At 38.9% G+C, this 15,454-nt stretch overlaps 1 protein-coding gene across 3 annotated transcripts in view; it reads left to right on the top strand.

The window, feature by feature from the left end:
- The window catches only part of SDCBP (syndecan binding protein), a 32,151-nt gene that overhangs the window by 2,653 nt on the left and 14,044 nt on the right, over positions 1-15,454 (top strand). For all 3 annotated transcript variants that reach the window (XM_022556857.3, XM_089899136.1, XM_022556858.3), the window contains exon 2: positions 13,855-13,920. In XM_022556857.3, the coding sequence (XP_022412565.2) occupies positions 13,870-13,920 (51 nt within the window). In that variant the 5' untranslated portion in view covers positions 13,855-13,869. The remainder of the gene's footprint in view (positions 1-13,854; positions 13,921-15,454) is intronic.

Below are 15,454 nucleotides of genomic sequence, written 5' to 3'. Positions count from 1 at the left end.
TTTGATTTGCGTTTCCGTAATGATTAGTGATGTTGAGCACCCTTTCATGTGCCTCTTGGCTGTTCCTCTATATTTTTTGGAGAAATGTCTATTCATGTTCTTTGCCGATTTTGTTTTTTTTTGTTGTTTTAGGAGTTCTCTAAATATTCTGGATGTTAATCCCTTATCAGACATGATTTGCAAATATTTTCTCGCATTCAGTGGGTTGCCTTTTTACGCTCTTGATAGTGTCCTTTGATGCACAAATTTTTTAAAATTTTCATTAAGTCCAACATGTATTTTTTCTTTTGTGACGTGTGCCTTTGGTGTCATATCGAAGAAACCGTTGCCAAATCCAATGTCAGGAATGTTTTGTCCTGTGTTTTCTTCTAAGAGTTTTATTGTTTTAGGTCTTACCTTTAGATCCTGGATCCATTTTGAGTTAACTTTTGTATATATTGTGTTAGGTAAGGGTCCACCTTCATTCTTTTGCATGTGGATATCCAATTTTCCCAGCACCATTTGTTGAAAAGACTGTCTTTTCCATTGAATGGTCTTGGCACCCTTGTCAAAAATCATTTGACCATGTATACGAGGGTTTATTTTAGGCTGTCTGTTCTATTCCATTGGTCTATGTTTGTCTTTATGCTAATACTATACCATTTTGATTGGTTTAAAAAAATTTTTTTTAAATTTTTGGCTGTGTTGGGTCTTTGTTGCTGCACGTGGGCTTTCTCTAGTTGCAGCGAGCCGGGGCTACTCTTCGTTGTGGTGCGCAGGCTTCTCAGTGCGGTGGCTTCTCGTTGCAGAGCATGGGCTCTAGGCGTGCGGGCTTCAGTAGTTACCATTTTGAATACTCCAGCTTTATAGTAAATTTTGAAATCAGGAAGTGTGAGTTCTCCAGTTTTGTTTCTAAGATTGTTTTCAATTTCTTTCAGCAGTGTTTTGTGGTTTTCATTGTACAAGTTTTTTACCTTCTTGATTAGATTCGTTAAGTAGTTTATTCTTTTTGATGCTATTGTAAATGGATTTGGTTTTTTGTTTTTTCAGATTGCTTGTTATTTACGTATAAAAATGCAGCTGATTTTTGTGCATTGACTGTATCCTGTTACATTGCTGAATTTGTTTTTTAGTTTTCATGCTTTTTTGTGGAGTCTTTAAGGTTTTTTAAACCTAAACATATAAGGTCATATCTGAAAACAGAGATAATTTTACTTCTTTTCCTGTTTGGATGCCTTTTATTTCTTTTTCTTGCTCTGGCTAGAACTTGCAGTACTGTGTTGAAGAGTAGTGTTGAAAGTGGGCATGCTTGCCTTGTTCCTGACCTTAGTGGAAAAATATTCAGTCTTTCACCATTGAGTATGATGTTTGCTGTGGGTTTTGCGTATATGGCTTTTATTATGTGGAAGTTGTTTTCTTCTACTCCTATTCTGTTGTGTGTTTTTATCATAAAGCGGTGTTGAATTTTGTCAAATGCTTTTCCTACATCAATTCAGATGATCTTGTGTTTTTTGCACTTCATTTTGTTGATATGTATTACTTTGAACAATTTTCATATGTTGAACCATCTTCGTATTCCAGAAATAAATCCCATTTGTTAAGAGGTGTCTAATCCTTTTAACATGCTGTTGAATTCGGTTTGCTAGTATTTTGTTGAGGATTGCATCAGTGTTCATAAGGGGTGTTGGTCTATAGTTTGCTTTCTTGTGTCTTTGTCTGGCTTTGGTATCAGGGTAATGCTGTCCTCATAGAATGAAAGTGTCCCCTTTTCAATTTTTTTGCAAAATTTTGAGAACAATTGGTATTCTTCTTTAAGTGTTTAGTAGAGTTCACCAATGAAGCTATCAGGTTCAGGGCTTTTCCTTGTTGAGACGTTTTTGATTACTGATTCAGTCTCTTTATTAGTTTTGGGTCTATTTAGATTTTGTTTCTTTCTGAGTTAGTCTTGATAGGTTTTGTGTTTCTAGGAATGTGTGCATTTCATCTAGTTTATCCAATTTTTTAGTGTACAGTTGTTTATAGTGCTCTCTTGTAGAGAGACTTAATGTTTTATTTCTGTAGAAACTCTGCTAGTATTTCCACTTTCATTTTAACATGTTGAGTTTTCCCTTTTTATTTCCTAGTCCATTTAGCTAAAGGTTTGTCGATTTTCTCGATCTTTTTAAAGAACTAAATTTAGTTTTCATTGATTTTTCTTTATTTTTTCTCTTCTCTTTTTTATTTATCTCTGTTACTTCCTTACTTCTGCTAGCTTTGGGTTTAGTTTGTGTTTCTTTTTCTGGTTCCTTAAGTTCCCCATTCCTTTTAACACAAATTGGAGCATACTTTATATACTGCACTAAATAATGCTTTGTTTTTTCCAGTTAATGTGATAATATTTTCAACCTCGTTTACTATTTTGTGTATCTAGTACTTCCTCCTTTGTTTAAAGAATTTTGCTATTACAGTTGGTGCTTCAGTGAATAAAATGTTACCTTTGTTGCTTTTTGTATGTAGGTACGTTTATAGACTAAAACCTGAAGTGGTATTGCTGGGTTGGAGGGTATCTGCATGTACGATTTTAGTAGATATTGCAAGCTCACTCTTTGTGGAAATTATACTACTTTACACTTTTACCAGTAATGTATGAGTGTTTCTCAAAGCCTCATTATCGGAGAGTGTTTTTCAGCTTTGGATTTTTGCCAGTTCAATAGGTGGGAAATGGAATCTTATGGGTAAAAAGAAGTTATACTTAGAGTAGACTTCATATGACCATATTTCTCAATTGCTTATCATCATAGTCTCCTGGGATATTTATTAAAAGAATAATTCCGACGTCCTTCCATGAAATCTGTGTCAGCTTGGTAAAGTATTTTTAACTAGTGCCCAAATAATTCTGATCTGATGGTGAGCCAAGTTTGAGAAACACTGCCATGAAGACTGTTTAGGACTTTATCACAGTGTGTTGCTTGACACCATATGTGAATCGTCTGGAATGCTTATGAATCCACAGTGTACTAGAAAACATGATCATTACTATTTATCATCTGGGTCCAGTGAATATTTTTTATAATTTAGGTCATTTTATGAATAACTTGCAGAAATGAAAATAAAGGCACAGGGAAACACGGTTTTACTAGAAACAGAATTTTAATAACAATTTGAACATAAGAAACCAAAAATTTTGTTCTAAGTTTTCCTGGTTTTGAAGGTATATATAGCTGAAACAGGCAACATCTTTGAGTGCAACTAATTGCTCATCAACTGTCATCCATACAGTTGGGAGATATCCTTTTTATAAATATTGTTCCAGATTTCAGTTACATCTCTAATATATCTTAGCTTATCATTACTTTTAGGTTTTTTTCATGCACTTGGTTGTCAAAACACAATACTGGATTTTAGATTTCATATCCATCTCTAATAGGTTCTAACGTTACTGTTCAGTAATTTTTGTACTTGCGTTGTCAAAATGCAGTATTTTTGCAAACTTTCATGGTTCATGATTTTGCAGGGATGACCATCTGACTTACATTTGCAAAGAATTTTCATTTATACTTTTATAAATACCAATTAGAATAGTCAGTGCAACAGATTTTTTAAAATTTCTCTACGTTGCTATTTTCATCTGGTCACCTTTGTTTAACTACCTGCCTTCATTTGGCTACTTACAAACCAAATCTAGTAAGTTTTGCTGTATAGATATAAAAGAGGAAAGAAGATGGTAAATATCCTTTTAAACAGGATCTAGGGACTTGTTTCAAAATATTGCATGATAAAGTGCTTTCTTCAGAATGACTAACTGAAAAATTGTATTTTTTAAATTAAGTATAGGCATATTGTTTACTCATTGATCTTTAAGTTTGAGGAATTTCAATTAGGATATCTTCATCTGAAAACTCATAGTCTGAGGTTTGCTTTTGATCAATTCCCTCATTATCATAAAAGTCTAGAGTACAGCTGTTTGTTTCTTTGTATTCATTTCTGATTTGTCTAATGTCTTTCTCCAGTTTATTCTCTGTGCCATCATGGGTGAAAAATGAAAAATCCCACATTTTCTACTGTGTTCAAAGAATACAGTTTAGAAAAAAGGCTACAAAGATGGTGTCTCCAGACTTCATACATTTTTGGAAGAGGACGCAGTACTTTGGGCAACACATACTGAAGGATGACATAATGTATTCCTAGAATGAATAAGAATGATTCTACTTTTTGTTCCTATTGTCATTTTAGTTTTTTCTTTAGCATACTTGGGAATAACGGATGAATAATGATTAAGTAATTCCTAGATACAGTAGCAGAACTGTTTCAAGATATGGGAAAAATAAGTTCACTAAGATTCCGTAACGCATCTTAGATTTATAAAGGAGTCCAGTTGAACCCTTGTGATATTTGTAAGGTAGGGTGATTTTACTCTATTTAAAGATTTTTTTTTCCATTTCATCCCTCCCTCCCTTTCTTTTGTCTAAGAAAGAATAAAAGTCGTGAAATAGAACTTCTGAAAAAAGAAACTCAGAATTTAAAATTGTGTCCATTGGACGCTGATGGTATACAAAGGGTTAAAGGGCAGATTTCTGGACTCTACTCTTTTAGTTTCTGGGGCCAGGACTCAAGAATCTGTTATTAACAAGATTTCCAGGTTATCCTTATGGACTTGAAGACGCGATGTTTTAGGACCTTAAGAAGGTTTTTACTTTACTACCATATGGAAGTACTTTAGATTACTTCTCTGATAGAGCATTTCAATTGTTTCCTGTGCTGTGAGGTGATAATCTCACTGTGGTTTTGATTTGCATTTCCGTGATGATGTTGAACACCATTGCATGTATCTGTTGACCATCTGTATGTCTTCTTTGGGAAAATGTCTGTTCGGATCCTCTGCCCTTTTTTTAATTGTGTTTTTTATTTTATTTTTTTCGTTGTGGAGTTATATGAGTTCCTTTTTTAGCTTGGCTGTTAATCCTTATCAGATGCATGATTTGCAAATATTTTCTACCATTTGGTAGGTTGCCTTTTCAATTTATTGTTTCCTTTGCTGTACAGAACCTTTTTAGTTTGATGTACCACTTGTTTATTTTTCTTCTGTTGCCTTTGCTTTTGGTGTTAAATCAAAATAGTCATCACCAAGACTAATGTCAAGTGGCTCATTGCCAATGATTCCTTCTAGAAATTTTATGGTTTCAGGTCTTATGTTCAAGTTTTAATACATTTTGAGTTGATATTTGTGTATGGTGTAAGATAGGGGTCAGATTTCATTCTTTTCCATGCGGTTGTCCAGTTTTCCCATTTACTGAAGAGAATGTACTTTTCCCATTGTATATTTTTGACACCTTTCTCACAAATTAATTGACCATACATGCGTGGGTTTGTTTTGGGGCTCTTTATTCTCTTCTGTTGGCCTATGTGTGTGTTTTTATGCAGTATCATACTGTTTCAGTTACTATAGCTCTGTAATATAGTTCGAAGTGAAAGTGTGATGCTTCTAGCTTTGTTTTTTCCCTCAAGTTTGCTTTGACTATTGGGGTTTTCTATGATTGCATACAAATTTTAGGGTCGTTTATTTTCTTTCTTTTAAAAATGCCATTGCAACTTTGACAGAGATTGCATTAACTCTTTAGATTACTTTGGATAGTATGGACATTTTAACAATATTCCTCCAGCCCAGGAGCATGGAATATCTTTCCATTTATTTGTGTTGTCTTTCATTTCTTTCATCAGTGTGCTGTAGTTTCAGTGTACAGGTCTTTCACCTCCTTATTTAAATTTATTTCTCTGATGCAGTTGTAAATGGGATTGTTTTCTTAATTTCTGTTTCTGGTAGTTAATTGCTAGTGTATAGAAAGGCAACAGATTTTTGTGTATCGGTTTTGTATCTTCCACCTTTACTGAATTTATTAGTTCTAACAGTTTTTTGGTGATTCTTTCAGCTTTTCTACGTATTAGTAACATTTTACCTGCAAATACTGACAGTTTTACTTATTCCTTTCCAATTTGGGTGCCTTTTATTTCTTTTTCTTGCCTAGTTGCTCTGGCTGGGACTTCCAGAGTATGTTGAATAAAAGTGGCAAGGTGGGCATCCTTGTGACCACATTTTTACATCCCCCACCCCCGTTTATACTTTTGATGTCACAGTATACATCCGTTTATCTGTGTTTCCCTTAACAAATGGTTGTAGTTGTGTTTTGTTTTGTCTTTTAACCTTTATTCCAGCTTTGTGATTAATCCACCATGTTTACAGCTTTAGGTTACTCTGAATTTTTTAATATATTTACTTTTACCATTGGGATTGATACTTTATGTTTTCCTGTTACTAATTAGCACCTTTTTGTTTCAACTTAAATCCCTATAAAATTTCTTATAAGGCTGGTCTAGTGGTGATGAACTCTGTTAGCTTTTGCTTGTCTGAGAAACTCTTTACCTTGCCTTCAAATCTGAAGGACAACTTTTCTGAGTGGAGTATTTTTTTTTAAAGATTTAATTTATGTTTGGCTGTGTTGGGTCTTTGTTGCGGTACGCAGGCTTCTCCTTGCGGTGGCTTCTCTTGTTGCGGAGCACAGGCTCTAGGCGCGTGGGCTTCAGTAGTTGTGGCACGTGGGCTCAGTGGTTGTGGCTCGCGAGCTCTAGAGCGCAGGCTCGCTAGTTGTGGTGCGTGGGCTTAGTTCCTCCGCGGGATATGGGACCTTGCCGGACCGGGGCTCAAACCCATGTTCCCTGCATTGGCAGGTGGATTCTTAACCACTGTGCCACCAGGGAAGTCCCCTGAGTGGAGTGTTCTTGGCGGCAGTTTTTTCTTTCAGCGCTTTGAGTTATATCCTGCCACTTCCTTCTGGCCTGTCTGCTCAGAGTCTCTTGGGAGTTCTCTTGTACATAACAAGTTGTTTTTCTCCTGTCACTTTTTAAGATTCTCTCCTCGTTTTGATATTTTAATTATAATATGTATTGGTGTGGGTATCTTCATCTCTTTTTTGGAACTCCCTGAACTTCCTGGATCTAGATGTCTGTTTCCTTCCCAGAATTAGGGAAATCTTCAGCCATTGTTTCTTCTTTCTTATGTGAAGGAAACTTCCTTCACGTAAGTTTTCTGCCTTTCTCTCCTTTCCTTCAGAGAACCTTACGATGCAAATGTTGGTTAGCATGTTGTCTCATACCTCTCTTAAGCTATCTTCAGTCTTTTTTCTTTTTGCTGCTCTGATCAGATGAGTTACACTGCCCTGTCTTCTGCTTTGTTTCTTCCTTTCTTCAGATTCATTTCTTCCTTTTTTCTGCTTTGTCTAGTCTGCTGTTGAACTCCTCTGTTGTGTTTTTTAGTTATTGTATTTTTTAGCCTTATGATTTCTACTTGGCGCCTTATATTTTCAGTATCTTCTGAAATTCTTACTTTGTTCATCCATCGTTCTTTCGAGCTTGGTGAGCATCTTTATGACTGTAATTTAAACTGTTTATCAGGTAAATCACTTTCATTAAGGTCTTTTTTTACAGAGCTTTTATCTTGTTCTTTCGCTTGGGTCATATTCTTCTGTTTCTTCGTTTTCCTTGACTCTCTTTGTTTAGATAAAACAGCCACCTCTCCTAGTCTTAAACGACTGGCCTCACAGATATGAGCCTTCTCGTTCGACCCTGCACTACTAGCTCTTGGTTGTATCTCATAACCTTGCAGCTATCCCAGCAGCCTGCTTTATTGCTTTTGGCTCCCAGTAGTTGAGGGTGTGTCAGGTCTGTCACTGGCCCAACGGGGAGGATTGCGGTCAGCACCTAGATTCGGGCCGTTGGGAAGCCACGCTCTCAGGCAGCAGTTTTAAAAGTGTGCAAAGTTACCTGTTTCAGAGGAAGATTGGGAAATAGGCATTTCTGTCTGCTCCCTCTGCACTGAGCCCTGGTAAGACTGCCAGTTGACTGTGGCTTGTTTGCTACAGTCCTGTTGAACTGGTGAATACAAGCCCCGCTGGCCACCAGGGCCAGGCTAGCCAGGGATGTCCCCTGTGGGCGGCAGACGTGTACACTGGCACTAGGTCCTTGCTCAGAGACGCTGGCTGCCTCGGGTGGGACAGAGAGAGGGAGAGTGCACAGATGACCTGCTGGCCCTCCCAGTTTCTGGAGAGAATTACAGCCCTTGGGTGTGTGTTTAATTACAAGCCTGCTTGCTCTACAGGCCCCGGCTTTGAAGATAAGGTAATCGACCTCTTTTACAGGGAGTCTGGGGTGCAGTTCAGTCTGCTGTCTTTACACTGTGCCCTGGAGGAGAACCTGTTAAGAACTGTTTTCTCGGTAGGCCAGCTGGTGGGGCACCAACTTGTATGGGTTCCACAGTTAGACCATCACTGGGCCGCACCTTTGGGCCGACAGAGCCAGATGATGGCGCCGTTGTCCTCTCCACAGATGCAGCGTACTGTTGGCTTGGTGGTGGTGGAGGGGACTCAGGTAGGGTCTTCCTCACACCTGAAGCTGCCTTCGGGGTGAGCATATCATACAGGTCCAGCCCCTTCCATGCAGCTGTCAGTAGGAGCGCTGTCATCCTGGGGGACCTGTGAATGTACGCCCTGCTGGCAGCCGGAGCCAGGCCATCAGGGGTTGTCCCCTGGGCGGCAGCTACAAAAACCGGAGCACCAGACGTGTTGCACCGTATTTTTTTTTTTTTTTTAAGATCAGTGGTTCTGCAGTCCTGAATTTTCATCATCCCAAGGTTTTTTTAAAAACAACTCAGACTAAACAAGCTGACAAACATTGTTTTACCTTGAACGATCACACCATTTTTAAAAGGGGAGGCCAGTTGTAGTGGGTGGTTTGAGAGAAGGAATGAGTCAGTCGCTCAGAAAATGATGAGTGGTGCCATTTAGGTGACATTAACGGGACATCTTCACTAGCATGTTTCCTACTTTGTTGATCAGAGCATTGCTGCTAGAAAGCAAGTTAACTAGGTGTTCCAAAATATCATATACAGTGTCTGAATTTCAGAGTTCTTTGGTCTGTGCAGATATTTAAGGACCAAGGAAGTTACCCTGACATTGCCCTGAGGAGGTAGAGGGTCAGATGGAAAACTTGATACTGAGGCAGAATTAGTCAAATTCTTTTTGTCTTCAGTTGCTCTGGAAGAACCCTGAAACTGTTCGAAGCACTGAGAAATCTCTTAGTAGTAATTGATTTGGGGGGTTATCTTCTAAAGGCCTGCACCACGGCGTGCAGAGGCGTTCAGTGAGGTGTGAGATGCAAGGAGGTTGCCGGAAGCATAGAGTGGGCCAAGCCTGGGTTTAGGGGTCAATGAAGGGCACCAGTTCTTTTCAGGAATTAGACCAATGAAACAAAGTTGTTACTTTGTCAGGAATGTTGTGAGCAGACCATTAGAGTAGATGGCAAAGGTGTGGTGCCTACTGATCTCAGGAGCAGCGAGAGCTGTAAGCTCTCCCTTCTCACTGATTGCTCCGTCGGCTGAAGGGAAGGCTTGCAAAGAGATTTTGTCTTTAGTTGGTACAGTCATAGTGTTTGATAGAGTTTTAAGTGAGAGTAAAATGGGAATTCTCACACTGATGTAATGGAATTATTTTCAGAGTTCTCTCAAATCTCATTATTGATCATTCTGAAATTCCAAACATAATTGAAAGGATTTCAAGAGGAGCCTTGTGGTTCTTCAAAAAGGGCTAAGTTTTTTAAAAAATATTTATTTATTTATTTGTTTGCACTGGGTCTTAGTTGTGGCAGGCAGGCTCCCCAGTTGCAGCTCATGGGCTCCTTAGCTGTGGCACACGGTCTTCCCAGTTGTGGCATGTGAACTCTTAGTTGTGGCGTGCATGTGGGATCTAGTTCCCCGACCAGGGATTGAACCCGGGCCTCCTGCATAGGGAGCGTGGAGCCTCATCCACTGCGCCACCAGGGAAGTCCCCAGGGCTAAGTATTTTTGACACTTAGCTTTAGGTCAAAGGTGTAAATATACCATACAAGTGAGTTAATGGAGTCCTTCAAGAAAAATAATACAAACATTTATTATTTTCCTGGAACGCTTTTAACAGTGTTGTTCGAAGTAGTAGGTTTGTTGGGAGTTCCCTGGTGGCTTAGTGGTTAGGATCCCAGGCTTTCATGGCCCTGGCCTGGATTTAATTCCTGTTCTGGGAACTGAGATCCCATAAGCTGCTTGATGTGGCAAAAACAAAACAAAGCAAAAAAACCCAAAAAAACAAAAAAACCAAACCCAACAAAGTAGTAGACTTGCAAGGTGAGACCATTAGAACTTTCCAGTAAAAGTTTTAACCATATCTTATTTACTGTAATTTTGATACTATTGGCTAAAATATTTGATAAACATTTGTTTCCTGTCAGGATAAGGTATTGTGTTAGATAAATAAAAAATTAAATGTGGGCCTTGATCTCAAGTAGCAGAGTTAAACATAAACTAGCTGTAATGAAAGTCAGAGTGAAACTGCTAAACTGAGAGGCACAAATAATGTCAGACTGAAGTCATCAAAGGTGACCTCACAGAAGTCACCTTGACTAAGATTTTGATAGAAAAGTCCCGGGAGAATATTCCAGGAAGAAGACAAAGCTTTTATAAAGATGTGGAGACACAGAAACACTTGACCTGGGTAGGAAATGGCAAGTCATTTGTGGCTGGAACGTTGTAATGTTTGGAAAGAAACTGGATGAAATGAGACCAAGAAATAGTTTGAAGTAAAAACATTGAGGAATCCTTTGTATTTTAGAAGAATGGTGAGATTTAATTAAGGTCAACATACTTAAAATGAACAAACTAAATTTTTAAAAAAGTATAAGTTGGGGTGATATTTGATACTTTTAAAAAAATTCTGGAAAGCCCATTTCTTTTCTTGGCCTGAGTGTGTGGGTATGAGTGACCTCAGAGTTGAGACAACTTCAGTTAATATTAGTTTGAAGAAAAGCTTCTGTGGGGAAAAAAATTGAGAAAACTACTCAGTGAGTTTTGAAATGAGCCACTCATCCATTTCATTTTTCATGAGGAAAAATGGGATCTTGTAGGTGACCAGTGGCAGAACCAAAAATGGAAATAGCACCTGGATTACTGGTCAACATTAGTTACAGTGAATTTAAAATGATTGTGTTTATGATGTCGATAAAATGGTTGAAAGTTTAAATAAAATGTGTTTAAGGAGAAAGCTTCTAGGGAAGTGATCTTTTGAGACACAAAAGGTACTTCATTTTGTTTCCCCGGATTAATAGTTAAGCCATGTTTGATTGTGCTTTCTCAAGAATTTGCATTTTATCCACAAACTTAGGCCCCGTTTTCCTCTTCGAAACTGTGTCAGGCTACTGCTATTCAGCATTTTATTGGAGGTTCTACCCCAGGGCAATTAGGCAAGAAAAAGTAATAACATGGGCAGAGGGTTTAAATAGACATTTCTCCAAAGAAGATATAAAGTAGCTACTAGGCACATGAAAGATGCTCAACGTTATTAGTCATTAGGGAAATTCAGATCAAAACTACGATGAGACGCTGCTTCACGTGCAGTAGGGTTGCTGTAATAAAGCAGACGATAGCGGGTGTGCACTGTGCCGTCTTACGTAAGGGCCTTGAGCCTTCACAGGCTTTATGTGTGCGGGCGTGGGCAGCGGAGCCCTGAGAACCAGTGCCCCGCAGATGCCGAGGGACAACCGCACTGGCCAAGATAGAAACTGGAACCCTCTCATGCGCCGGTGGGAATGTAAAGTGGTGCAGTCACTTCAGAAACCAGTTCAGTTCCTCAAAAAGTTAAAGAGGATGCCCATATAACCTGGCAGTTTTACTCTTAGCTGTATACCAAGACAGTTAAGCATTATACGTTTACACACAAATTTGGATATAAATGCTCATTAGCATTATTAGCAGCATCGCTCATAAGTCAGAAAGTGTAAAGCCACCCAAAATGTCATCGACTGCTACCCAGAAGTGTCATATCCATACAATGGAATATTGTTCAGCCATTAAAAAGGAGTGAAGTACTGGTACCTGCTACAGCATGAATGGACTTCGGAAGCATTATACTAAGTGAAAGAAACTAGACACAAAAGGCCACATGTCCTGTGATTCCAAGTTAAATGTCCAGAACAGGCAAATCGAGAGGCAGAAAGTAGATTCATACTTGCTGGGAGCTGGAGGGACGGGAGAATGGGTGGGCATGGGGTTTCTTTCTGGGGTGATGGAAATGTTATAATATTAGATGATAGGGACGGTTGCACAACTCAGAATGTACTAAAAACTGTCGAATTGTATACTTTAAAAGAGTGAATTCTGTGGTATGTGAAGTATATCAATTTAAAAAACTGTCATTTAGTATCCAACTAGGAGACAGAAACCATATAGTAATTTGAGCAGTGAAAGTTTAGTGTACAGAATTTTTAACGATACCATGATTGAAGAAACAGGGATTGGCCAGTCAGAAGTAAAGAGAACTTTAAAGAATACAGGAAGAGCACATTTCTTAAGTGTCTGCTCACCCCAGGGCTGAGATAGTGCCCCAGGATGAGCTGTCCTCTTCCTGTATCGGGATCCAGGCTTTGTTGGAGAGAGTGCAGCCGTCACTCAATGGACGGTGAAGTTGCTGAGATACCAAACTTCCTGGATAAGTCTCCCTTTGGGGTGCTGCACCTTGGAACTCGCTGCACGCCACAGGAAGGGGGTGCTAGGGAAAGCTACTCATGAGGGATGCCTTGCTGGTGACACCATTGCTGGGAACGTGCTCGACAGAGTATTGGGGACGGTTGGCTGCTGTGCACTGCGGGAGCTGGGTGCTTAGGCTGCTCAAAGGTGGCGCCTGGCTGGAGCCGTACACTGGAACTTAGAAGAGAGAAAACCCTTTCTCCTGCAGTGTGCCTCCAGCTTCCTCTGCTGACAGAGCTCAGCATCTTGCCACCTGGTAGAAGAGCAGATAATTAGAGGGCCCATCTCCATTTCCACAGAGCAGCCAATTATGGGTGGATTTTGATTGGGAGGTAATAAATTGATATGTCAAACCCTGTACCAATTTAGAATATATTATGTTTTGTTGGGTTTAAAGGAAGTGTTCATCTCAAAACAGCTAAACAAAATTTTGGAGTGTATATCCCTGTAATTCTTTTAGAGAATTGTGTTTTAAATTACTACAAAAAGCAATTCATGGTCACTAAAAATCGTTGAACAATATAGGAATGTTTAAAATATAAAAATGTCCCTCTTATCCCTCAGTCCCTTACCATCTATTTCATTCATTTCTCTTAAAGATAGAACTCTTGTTAACAGTTGGTGTATATTGTTTTTTACATATACATATTTATGTAATATGTGTATATATATATTTTCCTAATAATAGACGTTTTATACATAGGTAACACGTATGAGCTGTTGCAGATTTTTGTTAGAAGGATGTAACAATACTGGCTCAGTTGCCAAGCCCTTGTGTAAGCTAGATGAGTCATATAATCGTTCTCTTTGATTTTCTTTTTTGGGGGGGGGGGTGGGTGGTACGCGGGCCTCTCACTGTTGTGGCCTCTCGCGTTGTGGAGCGCAGGCTCAGCGGCCATGGCTCACGGGCCCAGCCGCTCCGCGGCATGTGGGATCTTCCCAGACCGGGGCACAAACCCGTGTCCCTGCATCAGCAGGCGGACTCTCAACTGCTGTGCCACCAGGAAAGCCCCTCTTTGACTTTCTAAACTTCAGAAATCAAGGGGCTTTTTACTAAGGGACGTTTAAGATCTGTAGTGGATGTAGTTTGATCACAGAAGGAAGAGAGAGGTAGTTTGGCAACCATTCATCAGCCAGCAGTTTTTAGTATAGCTGCACGCTCATATTTTCCCATGTGTTTTGCAAATTAAATGTCTCTTGTGTTAAACATTTATACACGTTTATGTGTATGTTGCTGGCTGCATGTACTGTTGAAATTTCAATAAAATCTGAATCATAGAAAGTTATTTTTTCTTTAGGAAAATCCTGCAAAAATGTCTCTGTACCCATCTCTTGAAGACCTGAAGGTAGACAAGGTGATTCAGGTATGTTTAAGTCCTTTAATTTAAGTACTTTTTTTTCCCCATGTACTCTGCCATACGTTCTGGTTATAGGTGAAGTGAAGCAAGAAACTTAAATAGTAGATGTATTTGTCCGTTTTTACACTTTATAAACTTTTCACTTTTTTCTAAAGTTTTTCTAACTAAAAAGTTAGAAAAGCTAGAGATTCTTCTTCATTTCACTGTGGATTAATGGGTACAGGTTATTATTTCTTTGAAACGGGACTTAAACTCTTCAAAGATAGCTTGGTTTTATAACTAAGGTTTAAATTAAATACATTTTTTTTTCTTTTTTTTTTTTTTTGCGGTACGCAGGCCTCTCACTGCTGTGGCCTCTCCCGTTGTGGAGCACAGGCTCCGGACGCGCAGGCTCAGCGGCCATGGCTCATGGGCCCAGCCGCTCCGCGGCATGTGGGATCTTACCAGACCGGGGCACGAACCCATGTCCCCTGCATCGGCAGGCAGACTCTCAACCACTGTGCCACCAGGGAAGCCCTAAATTAAATACATTTTTAAGTTGGTAAAATATACTCCAACTTCTTAGACGTTCATTGTCTTGTTTAAAATTCGTACGTTGTTCTTTTGGGTTTTCAGGTATGACAAGTCTTTAACATGATTGTCTTCTCTGAAGTTAAAAATCATAGAAATAGGGAGGTACATGCTGCTTTAGGAAGAGTAGTAGTGTAAATGCACAATGAAAGTGTAGTGATTTGTTTCTTTTTAAATGTAAGCAGCAGACAGTTTACTTGTTCCTGCCCTAAGTGGCTGTGTTAGTACAGTCTTTCTAATTTCATTAAGTCAAGAAATTTTTGTATTCCTTTATGTAAGTATTAGTTTTGAAGATAGATGCTTCTGCTTAAGAAGAAAGTTTGCGATTGGGATCAATTCTAGCAGTTCTGTAAATTTTTCTTTTTAACTAGAGATAATTGTATTTAATGAACCCATCGTGTTTGCAGTTTACTTTCAACTTGTTCTCTCAAAGTCAGAATTTTTTCGGCTGTCATTTGTTCTTCTAATTTGACAAGACAAATTGAGCTCCCTGTTATACTTCTTTATTGCTAAAATCTTTTTGATATGATAAATGTGATGGAATTCTTTCATTTTGAGTTGTTTTAGTACTTCAAAGCTTCTTCCCCTAAAGATCATTTTACTTGAGGTCTTGACCTCAGTTTACTCTAAATGAGATTTACTTCTTAACAATTATTTAATGAACATAAAAACGTTTATTAGAAACTTGTGAGAAGAATACAAGAATACAGGTGTTTTTTAGGCAAAATGTTGGCCCTTTTAGGGTGAAAAAAAACCCAGCAAAAATAGTAACAAATGTGTAGCTGAAATTGTTAGCCGTGTAGCAGTGATTGGATAAAAATGGGGGTGGGGGAGGTCATGACCACTTGTTTTCCATCATGGCTCCCCTGTGGATGTTGATGGGTGGTTTGTAAAATCTCTGACATCCGTTCAGCTGCAAAGGCTTTGGTGCCGGACCATTTTAAGCGGACTGTTCGGTCATCTGAAATCT

This window comes from Delphinapterus leucas, chromosome 17, assembly GCF_059928025.1.
Source record: "Delphinapterus leucas isolate spDelLeu-1000000601 "Yukka" chromosome 17, BTC_Dleu_Yukka2, whole genome shotgun sequence".
NCBI classification, from domain to species: Eukaryota; Metazoa; Chordata; class Mammalia; order Artiodactyla; family Monodontidae; genus Delphinapterus; species Delphinapterus leucas.
This window is presented reverse-complemented; position numbering and strand designations above follow the sequence as displayed.